This window comes from Rhinolophus hipposideros (genome assembly GCF_964194185.1).
Source record: "Rhinolophus hipposideros genome assembly, chromosome: 8".
NCBI classification, from domain to species: Eukaryota; Metazoa; Chordata; class Mammalia; order Chiroptera; family Rhinolophidae; genus Rhinolophus; species Rhinolophus hipposideros.
In genome coordinates this window covers 95,555,703-95,578,762 of record NC_138054.1, presented here as the reverse complement: position 1 = coordinate 95,578,762, position 23,060 = coordinate 95,555,703, and the positions used below count along the sequence as shown (strand labels likewise).

At 64.1% G+C, this 23,060-nt stretch overlaps 2 protein-coding genes across 3 annotated transcripts in view; one reads left to right on the top strand and one right to left on the bottom strand.

Annotated features, from left to right (window-relative positions):
* Positions 1–399: 399 nt before the first annotated feature.
* On the top strand, positions 400–18,960 carry SAMD11 (sterile alpha motif domain containing 11). Its single transcript, XM_081057813.1, has 14 exons — positions 400–1,225; positions 2,281–2,372; positions 5,542–5,723; positions 7,043–7,093; positions 10,700–10,824; positions 13,413–13,502; positions 13,605–13,739; positions 15,365–15,533; positions 16,458–16,573; positions 16,787–16,865; positions 16,944–17,458; positions 17,667–17,791; positions 18,087–18,197; positions 18,295–18,960. The coding sequence occupies exons 1-14, from the start codon at positions 709–711 to the stop codon at positions 18,520–18,522; spliced, it is 2,535 nt and encodes an 844-aa protein (XP_080913939.1). The 5' UTR covers positions 400–708; the 3' UTR covers positions 18,523–18,960.
* NOC2L (NOC2 like nucleolar associated transcriptional repressor) overlaps positions 18,616–23,060 on the bottom strand; it is a 13,870-nt gene continuing 9,425 nt past the window's right edge. For both annotated transcript variants that reach the window (XM_081057812.1, XM_081057811.1), the window contains 7 exons: positions 22,377–22,490; positions 21,928–22,029; positions 20,581–20,724; positions 20,373–20,486; positions 19,864–19,996; positions 19,424–19,513; positions 18,616–19,204 (listed from right to left, as the gene is read on the bottom strand). In XM_081057812.1, the coding sequence (XP_080913938.1) occupies positions 19,098–19,204; positions 19,424–19,513; positions 19,864–19,996; positions 20,373–20,486; positions 20,581–20,724; positions 21,928–22,029; positions 22,377–22,490 (804 nt within the window). In that variant the 3' untranslated portion in view covers positions 18,616–19,097. The remainder of the gene's footprint in view (positions 19,205–19,423; positions 19,514–19,863; positions 19,997–20,372; positions 20,487–20,580; positions 20,725–21,927; positions 22,030–22,376; positions 22,491–23,060) is intronic.

Below are 23,060 nucleotides of genomic sequence, written 5' to 3'. Positions count from 1 at the left end.
CGCTAGCCCGCCTCCACCCCCGACCCTGGGTCTCCCTTCCTCCCAGCCTCGACCACTGGAGAATGGGGGCGGCGGTGCAGCCCTGTCCTGCCGCCCTCCGTGGGAGCCCGGTCGGCCGTCACGCACCCCCTGCTGCATCCCGCGCCCGCCCGCCCGCCGCGCCGGGGCCGTTTAAATGGGCCAAGTTGTGGCGGCGGCGGCGGCGGCGGCGGGAGTCTCCCAAGTCCCCGCCGGGCGGGCGCGCGCAGTGTACGCGGGTGCGCCGCCCGGGCGGCGGGGTGGGGCGGGGTTGGTCGGGGGCCTGGGACCCCCAGGCGGGGCGGGGCGCGGGGCCCGAGACTTCCCGACTCCTCACCGCCCTGCTCGGCCTGGCGGGCGGACCAGAGAGCGGGGCGCGGGGCCGCCCCAGGGGGCGCGGGCGCAGGTGGCCCGGCGCCCCGTGGAGCCCCAGGGCCCTGGAGCTGCGGCCTCAGGCACGTCGATTCGGGATCGATAGTAGCACCATGTCTCGGGCAGCCGAGGCCCCGCCAACCGGCCGGGCAGCGGTCCGAGGTGGCCCGGCTGCCGGCGCCGGGGCGCAGTAGCGGGAAAGGCGGGCGCGCGGCCAGGCGCCTCCCGGGCCCCCCGCCCTCGAGACCCAACTCCGACCTGGGCCGGAACAAGTTGTGCTGGCGGCAGAGAGCCAGGCTGCAGGACCGGTGGCCCGCCATGCCGGCGGTCAAGAAGGAGCTCCCGGGCCGCGAAGACCTGGCCCTGGCCCTCGCCACCTTCCACCCGGCCCTGGCCGCCTTGCCGGTGGCGCCGCTGCCCGGCTACCTGGCGCCGCTGCCCGCCGTGGCCGCTCTGCCCCCTGCCGCCTCGCTCCCCGCTGCGACCGCCGGCTACGAGGCGCTGTTGGCTCCGCCGCTCCGCGTCCCGCGCGCCTACCTGAGCCTGCACGAGGCCGCCCCGCACTTCCACCTGCCCCGGGACCCCCTGGCCCTCGAGCGCTTCTCGGGCACTGCGGCCGCCGCTCCGGACTTCCAGCCGCTGCTGGACAACGGCGAGCCGTGCATCGAGGTGGAGTGCGGCGCCAACCGCGCGCTGCTCTACGTGCGCAAACTCTGCCAGGGCAGCAAGGGGCCGTCCATCCGCCACCGCGGCGAGTGGCTCACACCCAACGAGTTCCAGTTCGTCAGCGGCCGCGAGACGGCCAAGGACTGGAAACGCAGCATCCGCCACAAAGGTGCGCCCGAGGGGGGCCGCGGGCCGCTACCGTCCCTCCCCTCTGCTCGCGGCGAGCCGTGGGTGCGGACCCCACTCATTCTGCCACGGGGAGACTCCATCACCGCCCGGAGAGGGCGCTGTGACTCCGGGGCCGCCGCAGGGACGCCTCCCCCAAGCCCCCGCCGCAGCGCAGTCGCCTCGGCGGACGCAGGCAGAGCGCCCGCGGCCTCCACGGTTCCCCCGGCGCCAGCCGCGGTGCCCCGGCTCTCGGATACGCGCGAGCTGGCCGCTCCTTGTGCTCCGAAGGTCTTGGCGGGACTCCTGAGCCTCAGGGGAAGTTGATGGGAACTCGGGAGAGCGGGCGGGGGCCGGCTGGGCAGGACACCCCCGCCCCCCACACACACCCGGGCGCGGAGCCACCAGTTCTGGCGGGAGGAGAGGGGCACGCGTGCGGCCGGGTGCGGGTGCGCACTGCCGGAGGGAAGGGCACGGCGTGCGGCGGGCGCTGGCAGGTGCGGGCCGCGGGGACGCGCGTCGGGGCGAGGCCGCGCACGGAGCCGGGGCTGCGGCGGCCGGGAGCAGCCCGCGGGGGCGCCTGCGGGAGTCTGGCTCCAGAGGCGCGACGGGCAGACGCCTGAGCCCGCGCGCGAGGGAAGCGCGGTCAGCGCCAGGCGCCGGGATGGGGGTTGGAAAGTTGGGGACTCAGTGTCGCTCGACGTTGTTTGCGGCTCCGCGGCGGCCGCCCTCTTCCCGCTGCCGGGCCAGGCGCAGCCCCGGGTCCTGACGGCGCGGCTCACCTGCGCTCGGCTCGACCTTCCTCCGCCTTGGTCCGGGGTCCCGCGGGCCGTTGGGCGTGGGTGGAGCGCGGGAGGAGGGGGCAGGAGGCGCCCCGCGTCAGGCTCTGAGCTCCGCGGGTCGCCGCGGCGGGCGGCAGGGCGGGGGGCGGGTCGGAGGCCGGACACAGGTGGGTGTTCGTCCACGGGCCGGGAGGGGGCCGGCCTCGCACCTGACGGCGCCCGGGCTCTGGCTGCGCCGCCCGCTCGCTCACCCGTCCTGCCTCGGCTCTCCTCGCAGGGAAAAGTCTGAAGACGCTGATGTCCAAGGGGATCCTGCAGGTGCACCCTCCGATCTGCGACTGTCCGGGCTGTCGAATATCCTCCCCGGTGGTGAGAGAACAGTGGGGCTCCCGGGTCTGTGGCACTTGTGTGTAGGTGTGGGATCGGAGGCCTCACCCGAGCCTACCCCGGTGCAGGAGGGAGCCCCCCGGGGCAAATAGGGGGTGGTAACCTGGGGCACCTTGAGCCCCCTCTCTTCCCTCGGGAGCCTTGGAGCTGCTTCTCCCGAGTCATGGTGCCTGGGGAATCTGCCCTGTCGCAAGGCTGGGGCGTCACCATGTTGTCCAGCCCAGGTAGGAAGAGGGGCTGGTCCTCGGGTGATGCTTGTTGGGATGTGACAATGTCCGCTGGCCTGGAAGTGTATTCTGGGGTGGTTATAGGCTTGGTGTGACTGAGGTGCGGCTTGTCTCTGAGCCCTGGATGCCCAGGAGTGTCTGGGGCCTCCTCTCTGCAGCGTGGGCCTCTGGCACCAAGAGAACCGAGGCGAGTGTGTCCCCGGCCAGTGTAGGCCCAACTGAGCCACTCATGGCCTATGGGAGGGGGGGAGATTGGGGGCTCTGCTTGTCCTAGTGCTTGCTCTCCGGGAGGACCGATGTAAGAAGGACGCTGCATTCTGAAGGGAACGATTCTGAGCCACTGGGTGGTGGCGGTGGGGGGGCAGTCAGAGCTGCGGCTACTGATGGGGGTTGTGCTGCCATTCCTGGCACCAATCAGCAGGGGTGGGACAGGCAGAGCCTGAGAGGACCCAGGGCCCCTTGCCTTGCCTGAGCTTGTTTTCTTTGGCTCAGCAGTGGGGTGGGACAGATGTCCTGAGGTCCGCAGGGGCCCTGGGGCAGGTTCCCTGAGCAAGCTGGGGAGCCACAGATCAACTGTGAAGACAGACACGAGGTCAGACACACAAGCTGGGCAGGGGGAGGGGACAGCCGCGTCCCACCCCACACATTGTCCTACACAGGAGCTCCAGAGACAGACTGTTCACAGCCCTACGGTCCCCCATCCCTTCCTGGGGCAAGAGGCCCAGCTCTCTGTCCACGTCTGCTCTTTCCTGAGCAGGTGGAGCTCCAGAGAGGTCCTCTGGTCCCCTCAAGGCCATTCGATGGGAGGAGCCGGCCTGAGCCACACATCAGTCCCCTGGGGGCACTACTTGGAGGGGGGTTCAGAGAGGGACATGGGACACTGTGGCTCCCAGGTGCCTGCCTTACATGAGAGGTGGCTCCCGCACCTGCCCCTGCACCCCTCCCTGAAGGCTCCTTGGACCCCCTTGTCTTTCCAGCCCGCACTTTTCTCACAGAGACTGGCTTCCCCCACCTCACGGCCAGGTCCACAGGTGTGTGCACACTCACAGAGAATCCCGGGGCAGACTGGGGTGCACGTGTCACAGGGGTCTTGCGGCCGTGCAAACGGCCTCGGCATGCACACACTCGAAGTCTGAGGGGCCAGCATATGGCTGGGGGCAGAGGCTCAGCTACCAGCGTTCACATCTGTGCTGCTGAGCAGGGGTGAGGGCTAAGGTCTCGGGTGTACATGGGAGGCATTGAGTTTCTGTCCTTGGCCAACGTCAGTGCTGTCCATTCCAGTCCCTCGTCCGGAGACCCTCCCATGGGAGCACCCCCCAAAGCCACCCTGGCCAGTGTATCTGATCTATCATCCCAAGCGGCAGTCTCACCACCAGCTTTTCCCTCTCCTTCCTCTCCTACAGATGAGAAGCAGAGGGCCACGCGTTTCCTTTTCTTACCAGAGTTTAACAAAAACAGAAAGGCAGGAGGGGAAGGTCCTGATGCTTGGGCTACAGCAGGCTAGAGAAAAGCAGAGTTGAGCGGACTTCCCAGCAGAGTACACGCCACACAGGTGGGGGACTGTGGAGCCCAGTGGCTGGCAGGAAGATGCACGGGGACCAGATGGGTTGTCACACCTGCAGCCTCAGCCATGTTCTGCTGCTGCTGGTGTAGCACAGAGCCACGGCCAGCGTCTTGCAGGGGCCACAGCTGGCCCACTCCTACCCTCAGACCTCGCCAGGCCCCAGGGCTGCTCAGTCCAACCCACGGAGTGTGTGCAGCGAAAAGGGAGTCCCAGGAGGTTCTTGGAGCAGGTTCAGGGAGATGGTGGCTCCTGGGGCTGGGCTGGGCTGTCGGTCTGAAGAAAGCCTTTAGAGGACAGAACCATGATGGCTGTACAGCTGCCCTTCAGGTTCAGGAGGACCAGTCCAGGGAGCAGCCAGTCCCTCCTTGACCCTTTGCTCCTTGAGTCCTGGCAGCAGGAGTGCAGGGCTCAAAGGAGGGCCTGGTGACCGGAAAGATGAGAGAATCCCAAGGCCCCTGCCACCTCCCTGAGCCACTAACCTGCTATTAGATAAGAAAACGCTTCCTGCCAACCAGAAAACCATCATTAACTTTTTTTCTTCTCCTGGGGTGGCAGGATCTAGAGATATTGGCGGGTCCCGTGGTGCGTGGGGACCTTGCCATGCATAGGACATGCCTTCCTGCTCTGCTCTCCATGCCTGGGAGTCTCACCGCACTCACACACTCACTGTGGGCAATGGGAAAATCTCTGAGTCTCTCAGGGCTCCTGGCACAAAGGATCTGGCTGGTCAGGGTTCCTAGCCAGCTGACCTGTGAACCCTCAGCCTGCAGTTTGAAAGGGGTTGGCAGGCTCAGGCCTCAGGCTTTGGACCCCCTCTGAGCTGGGCTCTGCCGGCACTAACAGAATAGAAAGGGACTTGGTCTCAGTTGGGGCTTCACAGAATCTCAGTGGGGTTGCCAGGCAGACGTGCACATGAGGGGAGTACATGTTGAACAGTGACAGGAGCTGGGAAAGTGGGCATCCCACATTCAGGCTGATGGGTATGGAGGGAAGTGGGCTGCAGCGTGCAGTCTGGACAAGGCAGTGCCCAGAGCAGCCTGCCCGGGGCGCATCCCCAGCCTCAGCCGGTCTGTGGTCCAGGGTGGGCTGAGCAGGAAGGTGGTCTGTGCAGGACTCTGACCGACAGAGGCCTCCCTGCTCTCATCTTGGCCCCTGGTCAGCTGTGACTCCTGCCAGCCTGGAGCCTGTCCTGGAGGCTGGAGGCCCCTCCACTCCAGGCAGTAGGGGCCATTGGCCAGTGGCTTTGCCCCTTTGATCTGAGCAAGGGCTTCGGTCATCTGTACACTGCCTGGGGGTCAGGCCTGGGGTGTCAGCCACCCAGGGCCTGAGGAACCTAGCCTTCTCTTCCCATTCTGCCCAGAACCGGGGGCGGTTGGCAGACAAGAGGACACTTGCCCTGCCCCCTGCGCGGGTTCTGAAGAAGGAACTGACCCCCAGCTTCCCGACCAGTGATGGCGACAGTGACGGGAGAGGCCCAGCCTGTGGGCAGCAGCTGGGTTTGAAGCAGGAGAACGACGCTCCCGTTCGTATCATGAAGAGAAGGTACTTCCGCTGAGGGCCAGGTGGAGGGCACACGGGCTCTGGCAGGGACGGGGACATCCAGGCTGTTCTCCAGGCAGCTGAAGGCAAGTCCAGGCCTGGGGGGTTCCCTGGGGATGGGCTGAGTTTAGCTTGTGCCCTGGGAAGTCAGCACCTGCCGCAGCTGAAACAAAGCCTGGACCCCCAGGGAACAGCCAAGCCCCGTCCACTTCACAGGACCACGGTGAGAGCCCACCTTGCCCCCACTTGGGAACCAACGGCCAAGCCAGGACTCAGTCGCTTTGCTGGGGAGTGGGCACCACCAGTGGTGGGTCAGGGAGGGGTCGATGTGGTTCCATGTGGGGAAGGACTGCTGGTGTGAGGCAGGGAGGGGGCTCCGCCCAGGGGCTCAGGAGGAGGGCATCCGGGGGGACACAGGAAGGGGTGCCTGGTCCCCACACAGCAGGCGATGCGTGGGGAGCAGCCCTCAGACACTCGACAGCTGGCAGTTCTTCTGGCTCCTTACTGTCCTTTCCAGGCTTGGGGCCACCCCTTCCTGACCTCCTACCTGCTCTCTTCATGGCAGAGAAATGTCCTCTGTCCACTCACCTCTTTGTCCATCCGCACCTGTACGTCCCCAGAATTTATAGGCCTTTTCTGTTCCCGCTGAGTCTTTCAACATGTCCCTGTTTCTCCCACCCTAGAACACCTCCTGGCCCTCCCAGCCCCCACACCCACGCTTGCCAAAGGGAGGCACCACTGCCCTCCCTCAGCCCATCGGTCTTTCCAGGGACACCGCTGTGGGTGGAGGTGGGCACAGGGCACAGCTGTTTCCTGCTGGGCTCTGTGTCCTGGCGTTCCTACTGCCTCCGCTACGCGGTGGTCACTTTTGGGAGGTGAGTGGGCAGCAGCTGGGCCCCGGGGGCCTACACTCACCTGGGATGACTCTCAGCCATCAGTGCCTGACCTGGGTCCAGCCCAGCTGGGGCAGCTCTAGCCACTAGGAATTTGGGTTCAGTCTCATGACTCACATGCAGAGGAAGCACAACATGGGAGCCCCCCTGGGCCCCTGCAACAAGGCAGAGATACGGCGGACTCGGCCCAAAGTGTCTCAGACCCCTTGTCTGCTGAGGTCTGGAGCTGGCTCCTGCCCCGTGAGCCTGTCCCAGTGGCAGCTGCTGGCCTGTTGAACTGGTACCAGATGGCCCTGGAGACAGTCCGAGCCAACCCAGTGCCTTCGGTGCCGGTGCTCTGGGGCAGATGGGGGCATGCCACACACTCACCCTGCTGTCCAGGGGCCAGGTCCTGCAGGCCACGCTGACTCTCTGCTTCTTTCCTTGCAGAGTCCACACCCACTGGGACGTGAACATCTCCTTCCGAGAGACGTCCTGCAGGTAGGGTCCTGTGCGGGCAGGATGGTCTTGTTGCTCCGCTTCCCCTCGGTCTGCTTCTAAATCTCTCCAGCCTCCTGCCCTTCCTCCCCTCCTTAGTCTGTGGTCTGTCCGTTTGTCAACTTGTGCCCAGGTCTTCACAGCAGCACAGCTGTGGATTCTGGGCAGCCCAACCCTGGAGCCAGAGTGCATTCCCCCTCCCACACGAGACTGGCAATTTGAGCCCATCTGCCCAAAGATGAGGCCGTGACCTCCCCCTCCCTCCCTCCCAGAAACCGCCCGAGAAGGTGAGAATGGTGATGGGAGAGGAGTCTTAATGAAGCGGAATTCATTAGGGAAGTAGTGAAGTTTCTGCAAAGACATTGAGAAATGAGGGTAGGGGATGTGGGAGGGGAGGAGGAGAGGGAGGCGACCCGGTGTGGTTCAGTCAGATACTAAAGGGCTTTGGATGGTTGGCCTGTTACGCACTTCTCCAGGCAGTGGGGAGCCACCGAAAGTTCTTGAGCAGGAGCGTGACCAGGTATGTTTTGAAAAGGTCCTCTGGAAGCCCTGCCTAGCAGTTTGGGGGGTTGCTCTAGTCCATGCTTATTGAAGCTATGGAAGCAGGATGGAGGGAGATAAAAATGAAGGGATCTGATGAGGAGATTGCGGGGCATGGCCTGGCGTTGGGGAGACCGAGGTTCCGGGTTCCAGACAGGGACGGGATGGTCCGTCATGGGTGGGCTCCAGAATGTGGCTTCTGGTCAGTGGGATCAAGCCTTACCCTGGGCCTCTGGGGCGGCCACAGGAAGGAGGCCTAGTGGGCAGTGAGCCTCCTACACTGGCCAGCTGGCCGGGCTCCCTAAGCTTGTCCTCCCCACGCATGGCCTGGCTCTGTGCCAGGTGTGTTGTTATTCGCGTCTGGGGGACCGCCTGGGTCCTGGAGCCAGATTACAATGAAACATCTTCAAACTTATTTGCAGCCCATGTTGAAGGTGCCCGCTCAGCTGATGGTTTTAGGAACTGTCGTGAGCATTGGTGACATTTTACCAGGCTTGTGCTTGGGAAGCCCCAGGATGACTGGTCAGTGGAAGCTGTAGGGGACCAGGGGATGGTCCTTCTGCCTGCAGCCCCCCCACCCCCAACTCTGCCCAGCTGTGGCGAGCGGGAGAGGGTCCCAGGTGTCCAGACACAGACCCTAGAGATGCCACAGATGAGTTTCTGGATTTTTCCAGAGGGGAGATTGCGGTGGGGATGTGGCCAAGAGGACACAGCCCGTGTGCCCCATCCCGTCTGTGCAGGGAGGGCACACAGCCCAGTCGCACACAGCCCACACTCTCCGTGTTTATCTCTTCCTGTCTGTCCTTCGGGCCCCGTCTCTGTCCCAGAATGCTTGTCTGCCACCACCGCTCACTCCATCTGTCTGTCCATCTCCATCTGTCATTCTCCATTTGTCTGTTCGTCTAACTCCATCATCAATCTATCCATCATCTGTCTATTCATCCCCATCCCTCTGTCCGTCTGACCCTGTAGTGGACCAGTCTGCTTGCCTGGAGCTCCCCTTTCAGCCTCAGGCATGGGGCAGCAGGCAGGCAACGTGGACCCTGCCCACTTGAAGCTCCTGAGCTGGCCAGGAGATGGGCAAGGACTGCACAGCATGGTGGTTGCTGAGAGAGCTTCAAGGAGCCCAGGGGGCCCCTCAAGGCGAGTTGGGGTCAGGTCCTTCTTCCAGCCTCCCAGCATACCCTCCTCCACTCACCCCCTGCCCTGAAGCTCGGGGGCATCTGCTGTCCCACACCCTGACCCCCAGAGCCACGGGCAGCCTCTGAGACCCTGGTGGGCCTCCTCCCTGCAGGTGACGTGAGGGTGTTTTTATGCTGTGGGAACCTCCCACTGGGTGCCAGGCACAGGGCTCACACGCTCTGTCTGGTGTGAGCAGTTTCTTTGTGGTTCTTCCCGGCACAATTTGTTTAGAGCTGGGTTTCCTGGGCAGGGCCAGGAGAACCCCCAAGGCACAGAGCAGGGTGTCCTGGGCAGGGCCAGGTGAACCCCCAAGGCACAGAGCAGGGTGTCCTGGGCAGGGCCAGGTGAACCCCCAAGGCACAGAGCAGGGTGTCCTGGGCAGGGCCAGGTGAACCCCCAAGGCACAGAGCAGGGTGTCCTGGGCAGGGCCAGGTGAACCCCCAAGGCACAGAGCAGGGTGTCCTGATCCCCAGTAGGCATCACCTCCATGAGGCCAGAGCACCCAGTGGGGGCCTGAATGACCGACCAGCAAGTGAAAGACCCCAGCGTGGGGGTCCCTGTGTGGGGTTGGGCTGAGGGTTCATGGGGAACAAACTGAGGGGGCCTGTTTTCACCTGCTCATCTCCCCAGAGTTGGTTTACCTCCTGCAGGAGTCTGGGGACACCAGAAGGAGGTCCCCTCAAGGGAGAACTCAGGGCAGCCTTGATCCTGCCTCTACGCCCTGGCCCCTCCCTGGTGCTGAGACAGCAGTCCTCCTCTGAACCCCCCTCCCCGCAGACTCCCCCGCGTTGATGAGGATGAGGGGGTGGGATGGCTGCCAGCTAGTACCCTGGAGGACCTGCTCCCACCCACCCTCTGTCCGTCCCTCCTGGGGAGGGTGTGGGGAGGGAGCCCAAGCCTCGTGCTGAAACTGATCTGCTTAGTGGCCAGCGAGGATTAGCGGCAGCTGCCCAGGCCAGGGGGCTATTTAATGAGGCTTAGGGTATTTCCCAGGTCACTCCATGGAGGTCCCCCTGGCAGCGGCCGAGAGCTGTTCTGTTACAGGTGGGCCAGGGAGCGAGGGGCTAGATGGTGGGGCACCAGGCTGTCCGTCCTGTACTATCTGGGACTCCAGGCTGAATGGTGGCAGGTGACCTTTGTCTGTGCTAAGGGACATGCTCTCAGAACCCCCATCTTTTCTTGTTTCTCTCCTGCCTGGGGTTCTGTGACGTAGGACTGAGCTGATTTAGCAGGGCCAGAAATGTGGGAGCAAAGCGGTTCAATGTGTTGGCTCCAAGTGGGGAGCCTTGCAGAGAGCAGTGTCATTAGCACACCAGGGGACCAGGCTCCCGTCTGCTGTGCCTGCCTGTCTGTGCGTCTGTGCCCCTTGTGTCCTCGAGCTTGCATCTCCTCCGCTGCTGGAGTGGCCTGACCCTGGGTTTCCTGACTTGAAGAAGTTCGGGGTCCACGGGTGGTTGCAAGTTTTAGCTGAAACAGTGTGAGTGGCGTTCTTCCTAAAGCAGCTGGTGCAGTAGTGACGTAGGTGCACTCTCTGGGCGCCTGTTCCCTTGGTGGGTGCCTGGCTGCGTTCTGAGTAGGGGACAGGGATGCAGTTGGTCGCTGGTGGCCCTAGAGACAGTGTGGCCAGGCTGCACACAGACCTTCCCTAGGGACTGAGAGCACACAACGGGCAGGTACTGGGTGATGAGACATTTCTTTTGGGACTTGCTAAGGGGACGTTCACACACGTGGTGTCACAGGCCACACGCAGGGGCATGCAAGAGGCATTACCACACCGACATACTGTGCCCCAGTGCCACGCGCTGCACACTTGTGCGCGGTCAGGCACACATTTCCACTGCGCACACGGCCTCTCAGGGTCTCCCTTCCCTTCTCGCGTTGCTGCAGCCAGGACAGCGACCTCCCCACCCTCGTCTCCAGCCTGTGTCACGGCGGCCACCTCGTTATGCCCGAGCATCAGAGCCGCTGTGAGTTCCAGAGAGGCGGCGTGGACCTCGGCCTGGGGGCCGCAGGTGAGGTGCCTGGGGACAGCAGCTCGGTGGGAGACAGCCCGCCTGCCCACCCAGTGTCTCCGCTCCGTGAGTCAGGGTGCTGCCACCCCCAGCAGCCTTGGCAGGCGGCCAGGGAGGCCAGTGAAGAGGTGGGAGGAGGCCAGGCCGGCTTCTCACCCCTTGGGGGGGGCTCTGTGTGATGGTAATTTGTGTTAATCCCAGCCAGCCAGCTGGGCAGATGGGTAGACATGGTGTGGCTGCTGCTGAATGGGCTTGGAGTGGCCGAGGCCACCGCCAGCCACTCCTCACAGGGACAGAGGAAGGAAGACAGGACAGAGAGATGTGCAGGCCCGACTCGCTCAGAAACGCGTGCCTGGGGATGCCATGTGTGGCACCCACGGAGCCCAGGTCTGTCACCTGAGAGAAGGGGTTGGGGCGAGGGGGCTGGCCCAGGAGCTCGGAGAAAGGGGCCCCCTGAGGATGGAAGAATAGAACACAGCTGAGAGTGTGAAAGGAGTTTGTGGAGGTCCCTTGCTGTCCTGTGAATGCTGGGCAGTGGCTGCCTTCTCAGGAAGGCTGGCCAGGGGTGGTCTACCGTCGGGCCCCCAGGCCTGCCTGTGCCGTGTGGGGGTGGGGTGGGAGGCAGCTGAGCAGGCAGCTGATAAAATCTAATTGCGCCATCGATCGGAGAAGCCTGATCCGGGAGGAGCCCCGCAATGGCTGAGGTGCTCTGAGCCGGCCCTCCCCCTGCTCCCGCACGTGGGCGCCTGAGGCGTGTGCCACAGCAGCACGTGAGCCCTGCTCACAGCCAGAGCTGTGTGCTTGGGCCTCAGCATGGCCCGCACCCCGAATCTGGGTGTCACCGTGCCAAACTCCGTGTCAGGGTGTTGCCCCCTCTCGCTTCATGCTGAGGTCCAGGGCAGGCATGGAGGCTCCTTGGCTCACATGCTAGGCAGGAAGTGCTCCGTGCAATCACTGGCTGCAGGTTCCTCTTGTCCCCTGGGCCCGTGTCCTGGCCCGTGTCCTGGCCCCTGAGCAGTGAGGGCCGGGAGTGGGTCCGTGCTGGCTTCTGGTCACTGTCTGCTTGTGGCTGCACGGCTGTGTCCCTGAGTGAATGTGGCCCTCACCGAGCACTGGTGCAGGACCTCACTGTATCCCCCATCCGCCCCTAACAGAAAGTGGATTGTTCCCACTGTGAAAATGGGAAACTTCATGGCGAAGTGCGAGCCCTGGGTCATTGTAAACCAGAAAGGGGTGTGCGGCCACCCTGGGTGTTGGCCCTCCTGACTGGGGCCCTGAGGCTCGGGGCTGGAGGGGCCAACTCGACTTTCTCGGGGGGGGGGGGGGGTCTCATGCTGGTGGTGCCCGCCCCTTTCCTGTTGGGTCCCTGAGGTAGGGACCGGGCAGGGCATGGGGCTGGCTGCTGGGCCCAGGCCAGTGGCAGCAAGGTGGCCGAGATCGATAAGTTATTAGCACCATTCTGTCAGCTGTAAAGTGGAGATTGATCGTGCTGCACTTCCCGGTCTGATAAAAATGACAGATTAAGGGAATAAGGGAAAAGAATTAGGCTTTGGAGCTAATGGCAGGGCTTCTGGAGAAACCCCTCACCCGGGTATCACAGCGGGCTGGGGTCACAGAATAGGTGGCTTCTTTACCCCACCCTCCCAGACAGCCTCGTCAGGATGGAGAGGGGGCCGGTGTCTGGGGGCCAACAGGGGACTCGGGGTGGGAAAGCACGATAACTGCTGAGCTGAGACTTTGAGCTCAAGAGACAGAGCATGGCTTCAGGGTGCCAGGGGCTGGGGTGCAGAGGGGCTAGCTCAGGCAGATGGATGAGTATGGTTTGGATATGGGACCTGAGAGGTTAGGGGGGCAGGGCCTGTGCTCCTCCAGTGCTCCGCCATGGGGAGGTGTATGGTGGGGGCTGTGCACAACTGTGGACTGTTCAGGGCGCCCACCTGAGCTCAGAGCTCGCTCGGCAGGTGGGCAGGCTTGTGACAGGCAAGGCCAGGTGGCTCAGGCCTTCTGGGGGCAGCTAGGGGCGTGGTCAGGCTGAAGGGCCTGGGAGTACTGCATGTGGCAGGTGGGCCCAACCTCAGGGGCCTTGAGGTGGCCTCGGGGTCCTACAGCCCAGAGACCTCCCTGAGCAGGAAGAGTCTGGGGCACCCTGGCCTGAGACCCTACCCTGCTGTCCCTCACCTGTCCTGAGAGAAGGCAGTAGTACCCAGTCAGCTCAGAAGCCTTCCCGTGCTCTCCAGGGTGCTGAGTGGACCTCTTGGTTTGCACAGCCCAGTCTGGCTGAGGGGGCAGGGCACAGCAGGGCACCCGTGGGGTCCTGAGTCGCCACCTGAGGCCGCCACCACAGATCTGCATCGACCCGCCTCGCCAGCCCAGCGTCAGCACTGTCCTGTGCCCTCGCCCTGTCCCAGCCCCACATCCCTGGGACTCGCGCTGGCAAGGCCTTGATGTGACCAGGCGCCTGAGTAGTGATGGCCATGGTTCTGGGCTAAGCTGGGCCTGAGGCCAGCCTGGGGCCTCCCTGTCCCTCCCAGCTCCCATCTTCCCCAGGCCCTGAGACGCAGGGTGGGGCTCACTCTACCGTCCCCCAGGTGACTTGTTGGGCAAGAGGCTGGGTCGCTCCCCCCACATCAGCAGTGACTACCCTTTGGAGAAGAAGGCGCGAAGCAAGTCTCCCCAAGGTGGGAGCCCTACCGGGGGGTGGCGGGTGGGGGTGAGGGTGCCGGTCACTGGAGGCGGGAGGATGTACCTTAGATCCCTCACCGTGTGCTCCCCCAACACAGAGGCTCTGTTGCTGCCGGAACTAGGACCCAGTATGGCCCCCGAGGACCAGTACCGCCGGCTGGTGTGTGCACTCAGTGAGGCGGGCACCTTGGAGGACCCCCAGCGTCTCTACCACCTGGGCCTCCCCAGCCATGGTATGTGCCTGGGCTCTCCTGTTCCTGGAGGCCGCTATTCACCCTGAAAAGAAACCCTGGGGTCTTTGACTGCTGACAGCAAGGCTGAGGTTGGATGCGGGTCTGGCGGCCCCTCAGCCCCCACAAGCCCCTTGTAGGTGGGCAGGGAGACACGACTCTCCTACCTCTGCCTGAAGAAGCCACTCGTCTGGGCGTCCCCCCTTTGTGTCTCCTGTGGCCCCACACCCACTGTCTCCCACCAAGCAGGACCACCCCTCAGTCCCACTTGTAGGCACTGTCATTTCACAGCGCAGGAAACTGAGTCTCGGGTGAACCCAGGTGACAGTGGGAGGTGGGGGTTGAACCTGTCCAAGCCGCCTCCCGAGGACCCCAGTGTGCGCTGCAGCTTCCCCGCTCCAGCTGCAGGTCAGGGCGCCTCCTCCAGGGAGCCCGTGGCTGTTCGGTAGGAGGGGCCAAGAGGAGGGGAGCAGTCAGCCCCAGAAAGCCCGCTGGTGGACGTCCAGAAGGCAGGGTGGGCGGCAGTTGGGACTTGGCCGCCAGGACCTCCGCGGTGCTGGGCTGGAGGCGCCGTCGCCATCCTGTGCACCGGCTCCGGCCATCTGTCCAAGCCTCCTCTCCCTTAGAAGTCCCACCCACCATCGCAGGGGCGCCCCGCCCAGCTGCCTCCTGACCTCGCAGACCCCAGCCCAGTCTGGGGCGGCTTGGCTTTTCTGGCTGGAGGTGGCCGGGGGGTTGCTGAGAAAGGGGCAGGATTTCCTCTCCTTACACGAGGCGCTGCTCCCCAGGGCAGTCTCAGGCACCGAGAGCCTGAATAATTCACCAAATGTTAATAATTTAGAAATCTTCCTTTTTAATTGCTTTCCCTGCCCTGCCTGGGGCCGGCTCCCTTGGCTTGCGCGGGGGAGGGGGCGCCGGCTGCCGCGGAGCAGCGCCGGGGGCTGGGCTGTCAATCACGGCGCCGCGCCGCCGCCCCCGCTGCGGAGCCGACTGTAAATAATCGAGGCCGCCGGGCGCGCGCGGGGGCGCGGAGGCCCCGCTGGGATCGAAGCAGGCGGCCGCGCCGACTGGGCTCCGCGGGCTGGCACCTGGCCCGGGCAGGACCCACCTCCGCTTTTCGGGTAATTAATTTATAAACAGGCGGCGGCGAGAGCCTGCACAAGTGGGGGGCCGCGGGGGGACTCGGAGGCCCGACCCAAGGCAGGGTGGAGGGACACAGATGGGTGGCAGAGTGCATCAGACCGCGCGTTACCTCGGAGGGTCATCTGGGCAGCCTCGGTCCAGGGTTCGAGACCCACTCCAGCTCCTGGACTCCGGTCACACGGCCCTCCGGGAGCAGGCCTGCGCCCTCAGTGGGGCCTCTGCACGCCGTCCCCATGCGCCACGTGCCCACCGCACAGGCTTCCTGACCTCCCCATTTCCCTTCCAAAGGCTTCCCTGTACTGGTGGTGCCTGCCACCCAGCCCAGCGTCCTTCAGCTTGTCGCACTGCGCTCTGTGTGTGTCCTGCCCTGTGGCCTGCTCATCTTTCTGTCCCAGGGTGTGAGGCTGTGCTCACCAGGGTTGGGAGTGAGAGCCCGGGGGAGGCTGGCCTCTGGGTCACTACTGTTGCCCACAACCCCCTCCCAGATTTCCTGAGGGTCCGGCAGGAGGTGGCAGCAGCAGCGGCAGCCGTGAGGAGCCCCAGTGGCCTGGAGGTCCACCTGCCCTCGTCCATGGCAGGTCAACGTCGGAAGCAGGGCCTGGCTCAGCTCCGGGAGGGCAGCGCTCCGGCTGGCGCCCCGTCCTTCTCGGACAGGTACTGGGCACCTGCATGTCTGCGGCCCCACATTCTCTGCGCTGGTTTCTGGGGTGGGCACACTTACTGCTGGATTCCGCGGTTCAGGTCCACAGCCCACCTCTCCACAGCTCGTCAGCCACCTGCCACCGCGGCCACACAGCCCTGCAGGTACTGAGTGCCAGGCACTGTGCCAAGTTCATGGCCTACTGTGTGTGAGCTGGGCGGAGGCCCAGGACAGTGCTCCTGGGGCAGAACGTATGGGGCGACCACCACTCAGGACAGGGTGTTAAGGGCAGTTCCTCTGCGCTGAACACCTGTGGGACCCCCTGAGTCCAGGTGCCCCTGAGACAGCTGAAGGCTTTGCCTCCCCAACAGGTAGGTGAGGGTGCTTGATGCAAACTGGGGACGTGCGTGGAGAGGGGGGCAGAACGCAGAAGAGGGGACCAGCGAGGGCTCCGGGAACCCCAAAGTTGGAAGCTGGGGCGGGGGCGCCCTGCCCCCAGTGGCTCCGATTCAGACCCAAACCTTTGCGGCACGGACGCGGCCTCCCGCGCTTGTCGGGGCCCGGAAACCCCAGGAGGGGGCGGAAAGGGCTACAGCGCGCGCTCGGCCGGGCAGACCCAACAACGCCGCGACCCCCACCCCACGCGTGTCTGCAGCCGCCTCCCGGATCGCAGCTGATTGCGCCCCGCCCCCGGCGCGCCCGGCGGTAATCGCCGCTACAGCCGCCGCCGCCAGCCGGGTCAGCGCCTCCTCGCCGCCGCTGAGATTAATTGGCGCCGCCAGTGGGGGCACAGGCGGGGCCGGCGCACGACCCGCAGCGGAGCGAGCGGCGCATCGACAGCCCGCGGGGCGGGCAGTTAGCAGAGGCGGCCGGAGCGGGGGAGGGGCGGTCCCGGGAGTGGGGGGGACGCGCGGTGCTCACCGCCCTGCCGTCCACAGGGAGCTGTCACAGCCGCCTCCCTTGCTGTCGTCTCAGAATGCCCCGCATATCGCCCTGGGCCCCCACCTCAGGCCTCCCCTTTTGGGGGTGCCCTCGGCTCTGTGCCAGACCCCAGGTGAGGAGTGGGCGGGTGTTGGAGCCCTTTGTCCTGGGGGGGGGGCGGTCCGTGCGTGGGGCCACCCGGTGTGCCTTGGCCCGAGCTACCCCCGAGTGCCCCCGTAGGACCCACCCTGCACTTGTTGAAGCCCAGGGCAGATGGCGGGAGGAGGCTTGGGTAGCCCTGGCCCACTCAGCCACCTAGCTTCGTCTCTGTCCCCTTCACAACCAGGCTATGGCTTCCTGCCCCCTGCCCAGGCGGAGATGCTTGCCCGGCAGCAGGAGCTCCTGCGGAAGCAGAACCTGGCCAGGTAGGTGACACAGCTCATGGGGAAGTGGTGGCACTGCCAAGCGGGCTGACCCTCTGCTGTTGGCTCCCCACGGTCCAGGCTGGAGATGTCCGCAGAGCTGCTGCGTCAGAAGGAGCTGGAGAGCGCGCACCGGCCTCAGCTGCTGGCGCCAGAAGCCGCTCTGCGCCCACCCGATGGCGTGGAGGAGCTGCACCGCCGTAGGGCCATGCTGGTTCTGAGACACAGCTCCGCGCCGCTGCTGGCCCTGCCCCCGCAGGGTCCCCCTGGGCCCGGCCCCCCCACTCCACCCAGGGAACCCCCCCGCCGAGTCCCACGTAAGGGGGGGGGCCGTCCGGCCTCCACCCGGCCCAGCGAGCCCGAGGAGACCACAGGAGCAGGGCTCTGGGCACAAGATGGCTCTGAAGATGAGCCCCCCAAGGACTCAGATGGAGAGGACATCGAGATGCTGGCTGTTGGGGGTCAGGGCCCCACCCCGGGCCAGGCCACGGCTGGAGAGGCCAGCTCAGAGGGGAAAGGGCTTCTCCCAGGAACTGTGCTGCCCCCTCCACTGCCCCTGGGCCTACCCTATGCGGTCAGCCCCTACTTCCACACAGGTGGGCAACCCCGATGCTCTCATCCCTCCATGGGGTGGGAGACCCACCCCCCCCACCTACCACCACCAGGGAGGGCATCCATGGGGAAAACAATCGCTCCTAAGTCACCATCAAACATCTCTGAAGAATTAGGGCAAAGGTCAGCAATAGGGGTGGGAGCCTACGGACCAGCAGGCCCGAGTCCTAGTAACACCCCCTCCCCACTCAGGCGCCATGGCGGGACTCTTCACTGAAGGGGAGGAGGCCACAGCCCCTGAGGATGTCAGCAAATGGACAGTGGACGATGTCTGCAGCTTTGTGGGGGGCCTGTCTGGCTGTGGAGAATATGCACCGGTGAGGGGGACACCTGCCAGAGCTCCCCATCCCTCTGGGCCTCTCTTTACCCCAATTTCCCCTCCTCAAAAGGGGGGGGGACACTGGTACATGCTCCCCTACCCGCCCTTGACATGCCCAACACAAAGGAGACTGTTCTCTCCTAGCTGCTCAGACAACCCTCCTGGCTCTGCTCTCCAGAGAGCCTTGACCAACCCAGGACGTGGCCCTTGCTGGGCCGGAGGGATCCAGCTGGGTGGGCCGGCACTGTGCCTAGCACTCGGACCTGACAAGCTCCCTGCCTGCCTCTCCCCAGGTCTTCAGAGAACAGGGCATAGACGGGGAGACCCTGCCGCTGCTGACCGAGGAGCACCTCCTGACCACCATGGGGTTGAAGCTAGGACCGGCTCTCAAGATCCGGGCGCAGGTGAGTGCTGAAGGAGGTGGGGGTGGTCCCCAACAAGGGAGGGGCAGCAGCAGGGCTCCCCATTGCTGTAAGCCCCACCTGGCCCTTGTCTCTGCAGGTGGCCAAGCGCCTGGGCCGGGTCTTCTACACGGCCAGTTTCCCTGTGGCTTTGCCGCTTCAGCCACCGAACTCACGGGCCCCGGAGCCAGAGCTTCTCTCTGGGGAGCAGCCCCTGTCACCGGCAATGGCCCCCTCTCCCTATGCTGGCCGAGCCTCTCCCAAGCAAGAGAACGGTACCATGGCTCTGCTCCCGGGGCCGGCAGACGCCCCCCAGCCTCTGTGCTGAGTGGGGGCAGGCTGCTCGGCCCCCCAGCCCTTCCGTGCTGGCCACTCCAATACCACGGACTCTCCCCCCACAGCTTATTTTCCTTTCAGTTTTGGATGCAAAAACAGAATTTTAAAAAGGAAAACGTGACTTAAGAGGAAAGGAACGTGTTTCCAAAGACTCGGGGTGGCAGTGGAACCCGACGCAGACAGCTGGGGGGCTCTGCACACCAAAGACGAGAGGCCACACGGGCCCAGACTGTGCCCCTGGCTGCTGGGAGGTTTTCGGCGTCCTGACATCAGGCAAGAGGTCAAAGACCTCTCGGGTCCTGCCACTCTGGGGCAGTGGTGGGCAGCGCCACATACAAGTTTCGACCCCCAAGGCCACCACTTCAGGGATCAGCACAGCGCCTGGTACTTTCTGGTCATTTTGTTGTAAAAATAAAGCCCCACCACCATCTCCCATTCTCCCCCTGCACGGTGCTGACCTCAGGGCCTCTGGGCTCAATGCCGGCCAGGCCAGGAAGCTGCAGGCCCATGGCCGACTGCTGGCAAGACAGGAACACTGCAATCAGTCCCCCACAGGCCCACGGGGCCTCAGTCCTCCTCTGAGAGCTGCAAATCCTGTAGCTCATCCTCCGGCCCCTGGGCCAGCAGCCACAGCTCCAGGGGGACCAGCCCCGCCTCCACGTCTGGGCCTCCATCTGCAGGGAGGGACCGAGGCTGCATAAATCCTGCTTTATCAGGAAGAAGCCAACCTTGGGGTCACTCAGCACTACTTAATTTACCGGTGCCACTGCTGCTGCTGCCAGAAGCAACAGGAATGGGTCAGCTGGCCCAGCGTCCCCAGGGCTCAGCTAGAGTCATCCTCTAATGCAGGCCCATGATGGCCTTGGGCGCCCTCACCCCCAGGAACCACTCACCCTCCAAGCGGCTGACTTCTCCGCTGCTACTGCTGCCATCCTCATCCTCGTTCTCTGCCCTTTGCTGAGCTCCAGAGGACCCAGGCATACCTGGGGACCAAGGAGAAGTGACCATGGGAGCAGGCCCACGCACACGGGGACAGCTGTGTTCACAGCACTGCACCCAACCTGTGCTTGGGCTCCTTCGTGCACATGGGGATTCAGAACCGCCCTAGGAAGTAGTGGGGGGGTTAAGGGAACCTGGGGACACATATTCTAATTCCAGGAGGCCTGCACCTCAAAGCGAGCGAAGGGGAAGAGGGGGGCCAGTGACAAGGGGCACGCAAACAGGAGCGCTGAGGTGGGAATGGGAGTCCCTCTGGCTCTTGGGAGTTCTGGGGACACCTCCCAGGACCACCTGCCCTTCCCCAATCGTGTGACCAGGATGTGCAGGCCCCTACCTCTCTCTGAGAAGTTCGTGGTGTCGTCCTCGTCACTGTCCAGGTCAAAGAGGTCCTTGAATTCCACCCTGTCCTCATCCTTCTTGTCCCCCTGCTTCTGCCGCTTTATCTCGGGGAAGTCCAGATCTTCCAGCTGGAGGCCCCAGAACCAGAGCAGCAGGTGAGGGGAGGGCAGGTAGCCCTGGGCACCCCCCCACATCCACTGCAGTGCAGTCGTCAGCAGGAACCCTGACCAGGCGATGTCCCTGTGTCCTCCACACCCAGTGTTACGCCCCTCTCCCACCACACAAGGACCCTGCTGGGCCACTTCTTCTACGACTTCTAGTCAGTATCACTGGGAAAGGTTCCTGGACTGCCACCCTACCAGGCAGGTGAGGAAGCCCCAGCCACACACTTAAGTGCCACCCGAGGCATAGCCACAGCACCAGGGCAGGACAGTGTGTCCCTGGGCCTGCTGTCTCCCCAACAGCTAGACTGTGCCCAGGCCCCGAACCTGACCCCGTCCCCACCCGTTCTTTGCCGCTGATCTCCAGCTGGATCTCTCGGTCCCGTAGTTTCCGCCACTGGCTGTAGTACTTGGTGAGCGGAGTCCCCTCTTCTCGTGTCTGCTTCTCCCAGGCATCCTGTGGGGGGACGTGCAGGGTCAGGCCCACCCTGGCAAACCCTCAAACCCCAGCCACACAGTGATGTGCCCTTGGGCGTCAGCTCCCCACTGACCACTGCCTGCTGGCTGGACACGCCGAAGGAGGCCCTCTGGCGCCGGCTGCAAATGTGGTCCGCGTTCTCCTGCACCTTCTCCAGCAGCTGGCGCATCTGCCGGCAGTAGTTGGCCACCTTGCACTCCCGGAGGAAGGATTTCAGCTGTGGAGGGAAGGGGCTCAGCCAACTTCCAGACCCAGGGCTACTCTGCACCCAGCTGTTGGCCAGGGCCTGTGAGAGCCAGATGTGGCCACAGGGACGTGGGTGTGTGTGTGTGGGGGGGCACAGTGCACACGCCTCTGTGTGGGGGTGTGTGTGGGGCACTGGACATGCCTGTGTGTGGGGGGGTGTACTGCACACGCCTGTGTGCATGTGGCAGTGGGGTGGCCGGATGGCCCAGCCTGAGACCGTACACACCCACTGCCCACCCGTGAATGAAGCTGTACAGGCACACAGCCACACGCTCATTTACATATTTCTGGGGGGTTTTGTACTCCAACAGGAGAATTAAGTAGCTGTGGAATCTTAAACCAGGACTGCAAAGTCTACAATACGTACCATTTGGCTCGTTACCAAAAGAATTTGCTGACCTGTTTTAGACCGTGATCCCTGTGACTTTGACCTCAGAAATAGAGCCCTGCACTCTTGTACCTGTGTCTGGATTGGCCTCTGAGCCAGGTGCTGTCGGACTGAGAAGCCCCACCCCCCCACACTCAGCAAGCAGGCCTCTGACTGGTGGGGCTGATTCAGCCCCCAGGGCCATGCAGGGACAGACAGCCCTTACTACCCCATGAGGCACAGGCCTCCGCAAGATGGGACACACGGAGACTGAAAGCAAATGGAGCCCCATGGGGGGCCCAGAAAGGGATTCCGGGAGGGGGGACGCCTACCCGCCCCCCGACCCCCCAGTAATGTCTGGAGGAAAGCTGAGGCGGGGTCTGCATCAGGCCATCCAGGGCTTCGTGCTGCCCAAGCTGGCCCTATGTCCTCACCCACGCCCAGGAGCCCCTGGGGAAGCGTGTGGTCAGGACACCTGCCAGACCCACAGCCCATTTGACCTCACGGGCCAGAAAGGCCAGAAAGACCTCATAGCCCAGTCTGGTCCTGGGGTCCTTGCTGAGTTGCCCAGATCGGCCCCACCCCTCAGCTTGTGTTCCCCACATCACAACCCCGGGGATTCAGCTGACAGATGGTGTCAGCACAGAGCTGGTAAGATTGTGCTGCTGGCTATGTGGCTGAGACAGGGCTGCCTCCCTGCGCCCTGTGTAAGTAGGGAGCTGAGCCCATTAGGGCAGTCTAGTCTGCCTTTAAACAGGCCACAAAGCAGCATGGGTGGGGCGGGGGAGCTGGGTATCGGGCACACACCTGCAGGACAGCGGGCAGTGCCAGTTCCGGGAACGCAATGGTATGGGCCTGGCTGTGCAGGTACTCCAGGGTGAGGTCATACAGCTGCTCCAGCAGGCCGTCCTGTGCAGCACGGGCGGGGGCAGGGGGAGAGGAGCTCAGATCACTGCCATCCAGGCCAACCTGTCAGCTCAGCTTGCTCTCCAGGGCGTGGATCTGGAGGCCATGACCCATAGCCTCCCTAGAAGCCACACTCAGGCTCACGGGGTCCACAGCCAAGGAGTACCTGCTCTCCACCCCCACCCCACCCCAGGAGACCCATGAGGGTCCACACTTATACTCTGGACAGTAACAAGCCCCCTCCTGTCCAACTCATCTGCCTCCAGTCATCTCACAGGAAATCTCAGTGCCCTGCCACATCCTGACATGACCCCAGGCCCCTCCCTGGGAGGCCCAAGACACTGCCTCACCCGGTAGGCCTTCTCCTGCAGGTTGACCTTGGACAACTTCAGGATCACAGCGAAATTGATGGGCTTGGAGCTCATGCGTCCGGGCCTTCTATTGAAGTCAACCTGCTGGAATACCTGCATGGCCAGCCCCATCAGCCCAGGTGATGGTGCCCCAAGGCCACGGCCCCCCCACTGCACCCAGTGCACCCCACCTCACCTGCACCCCACCCTCAGTGAACCCTGTCTGCACCCCACTCCCTGCCCACACCCTGGATCCTTGAAGATTCACCTTGAGAGCAGGGATGAGGGGCCAGATGCAGTGCCAGCCCGCAGTTCCACAGACCCCCCCCCCCAAGAGTCTGCTCGCCTACCAGAGCTCTGGTAGCCCCCATGGGAGTCCCTTCATCCCCGAGTGGGGCAGGACCAAGGACACACACATGCGCTCTGCTGACCCTCTCCTAAAGATGGACAGAGAGCCACAGGGACCAGTATCTGGAGACAAAGGGTCTCTGCTATGCAGGGCCACTGTCTCTATATCATCTCCACCCAGGGCTGCAGCCGCAGAAGTCGCATGCCACAGGACACAAGGGCTCAGACGAGGGGCCAGGCGGCTACCCCTCCCACGTCCTCTGCAGGGACCACAGGCTGCGCACATTGGTGTTGGCTGTGGCCTCTCAGAGAAAGCCTCCCCCAGGTCCCAAGACT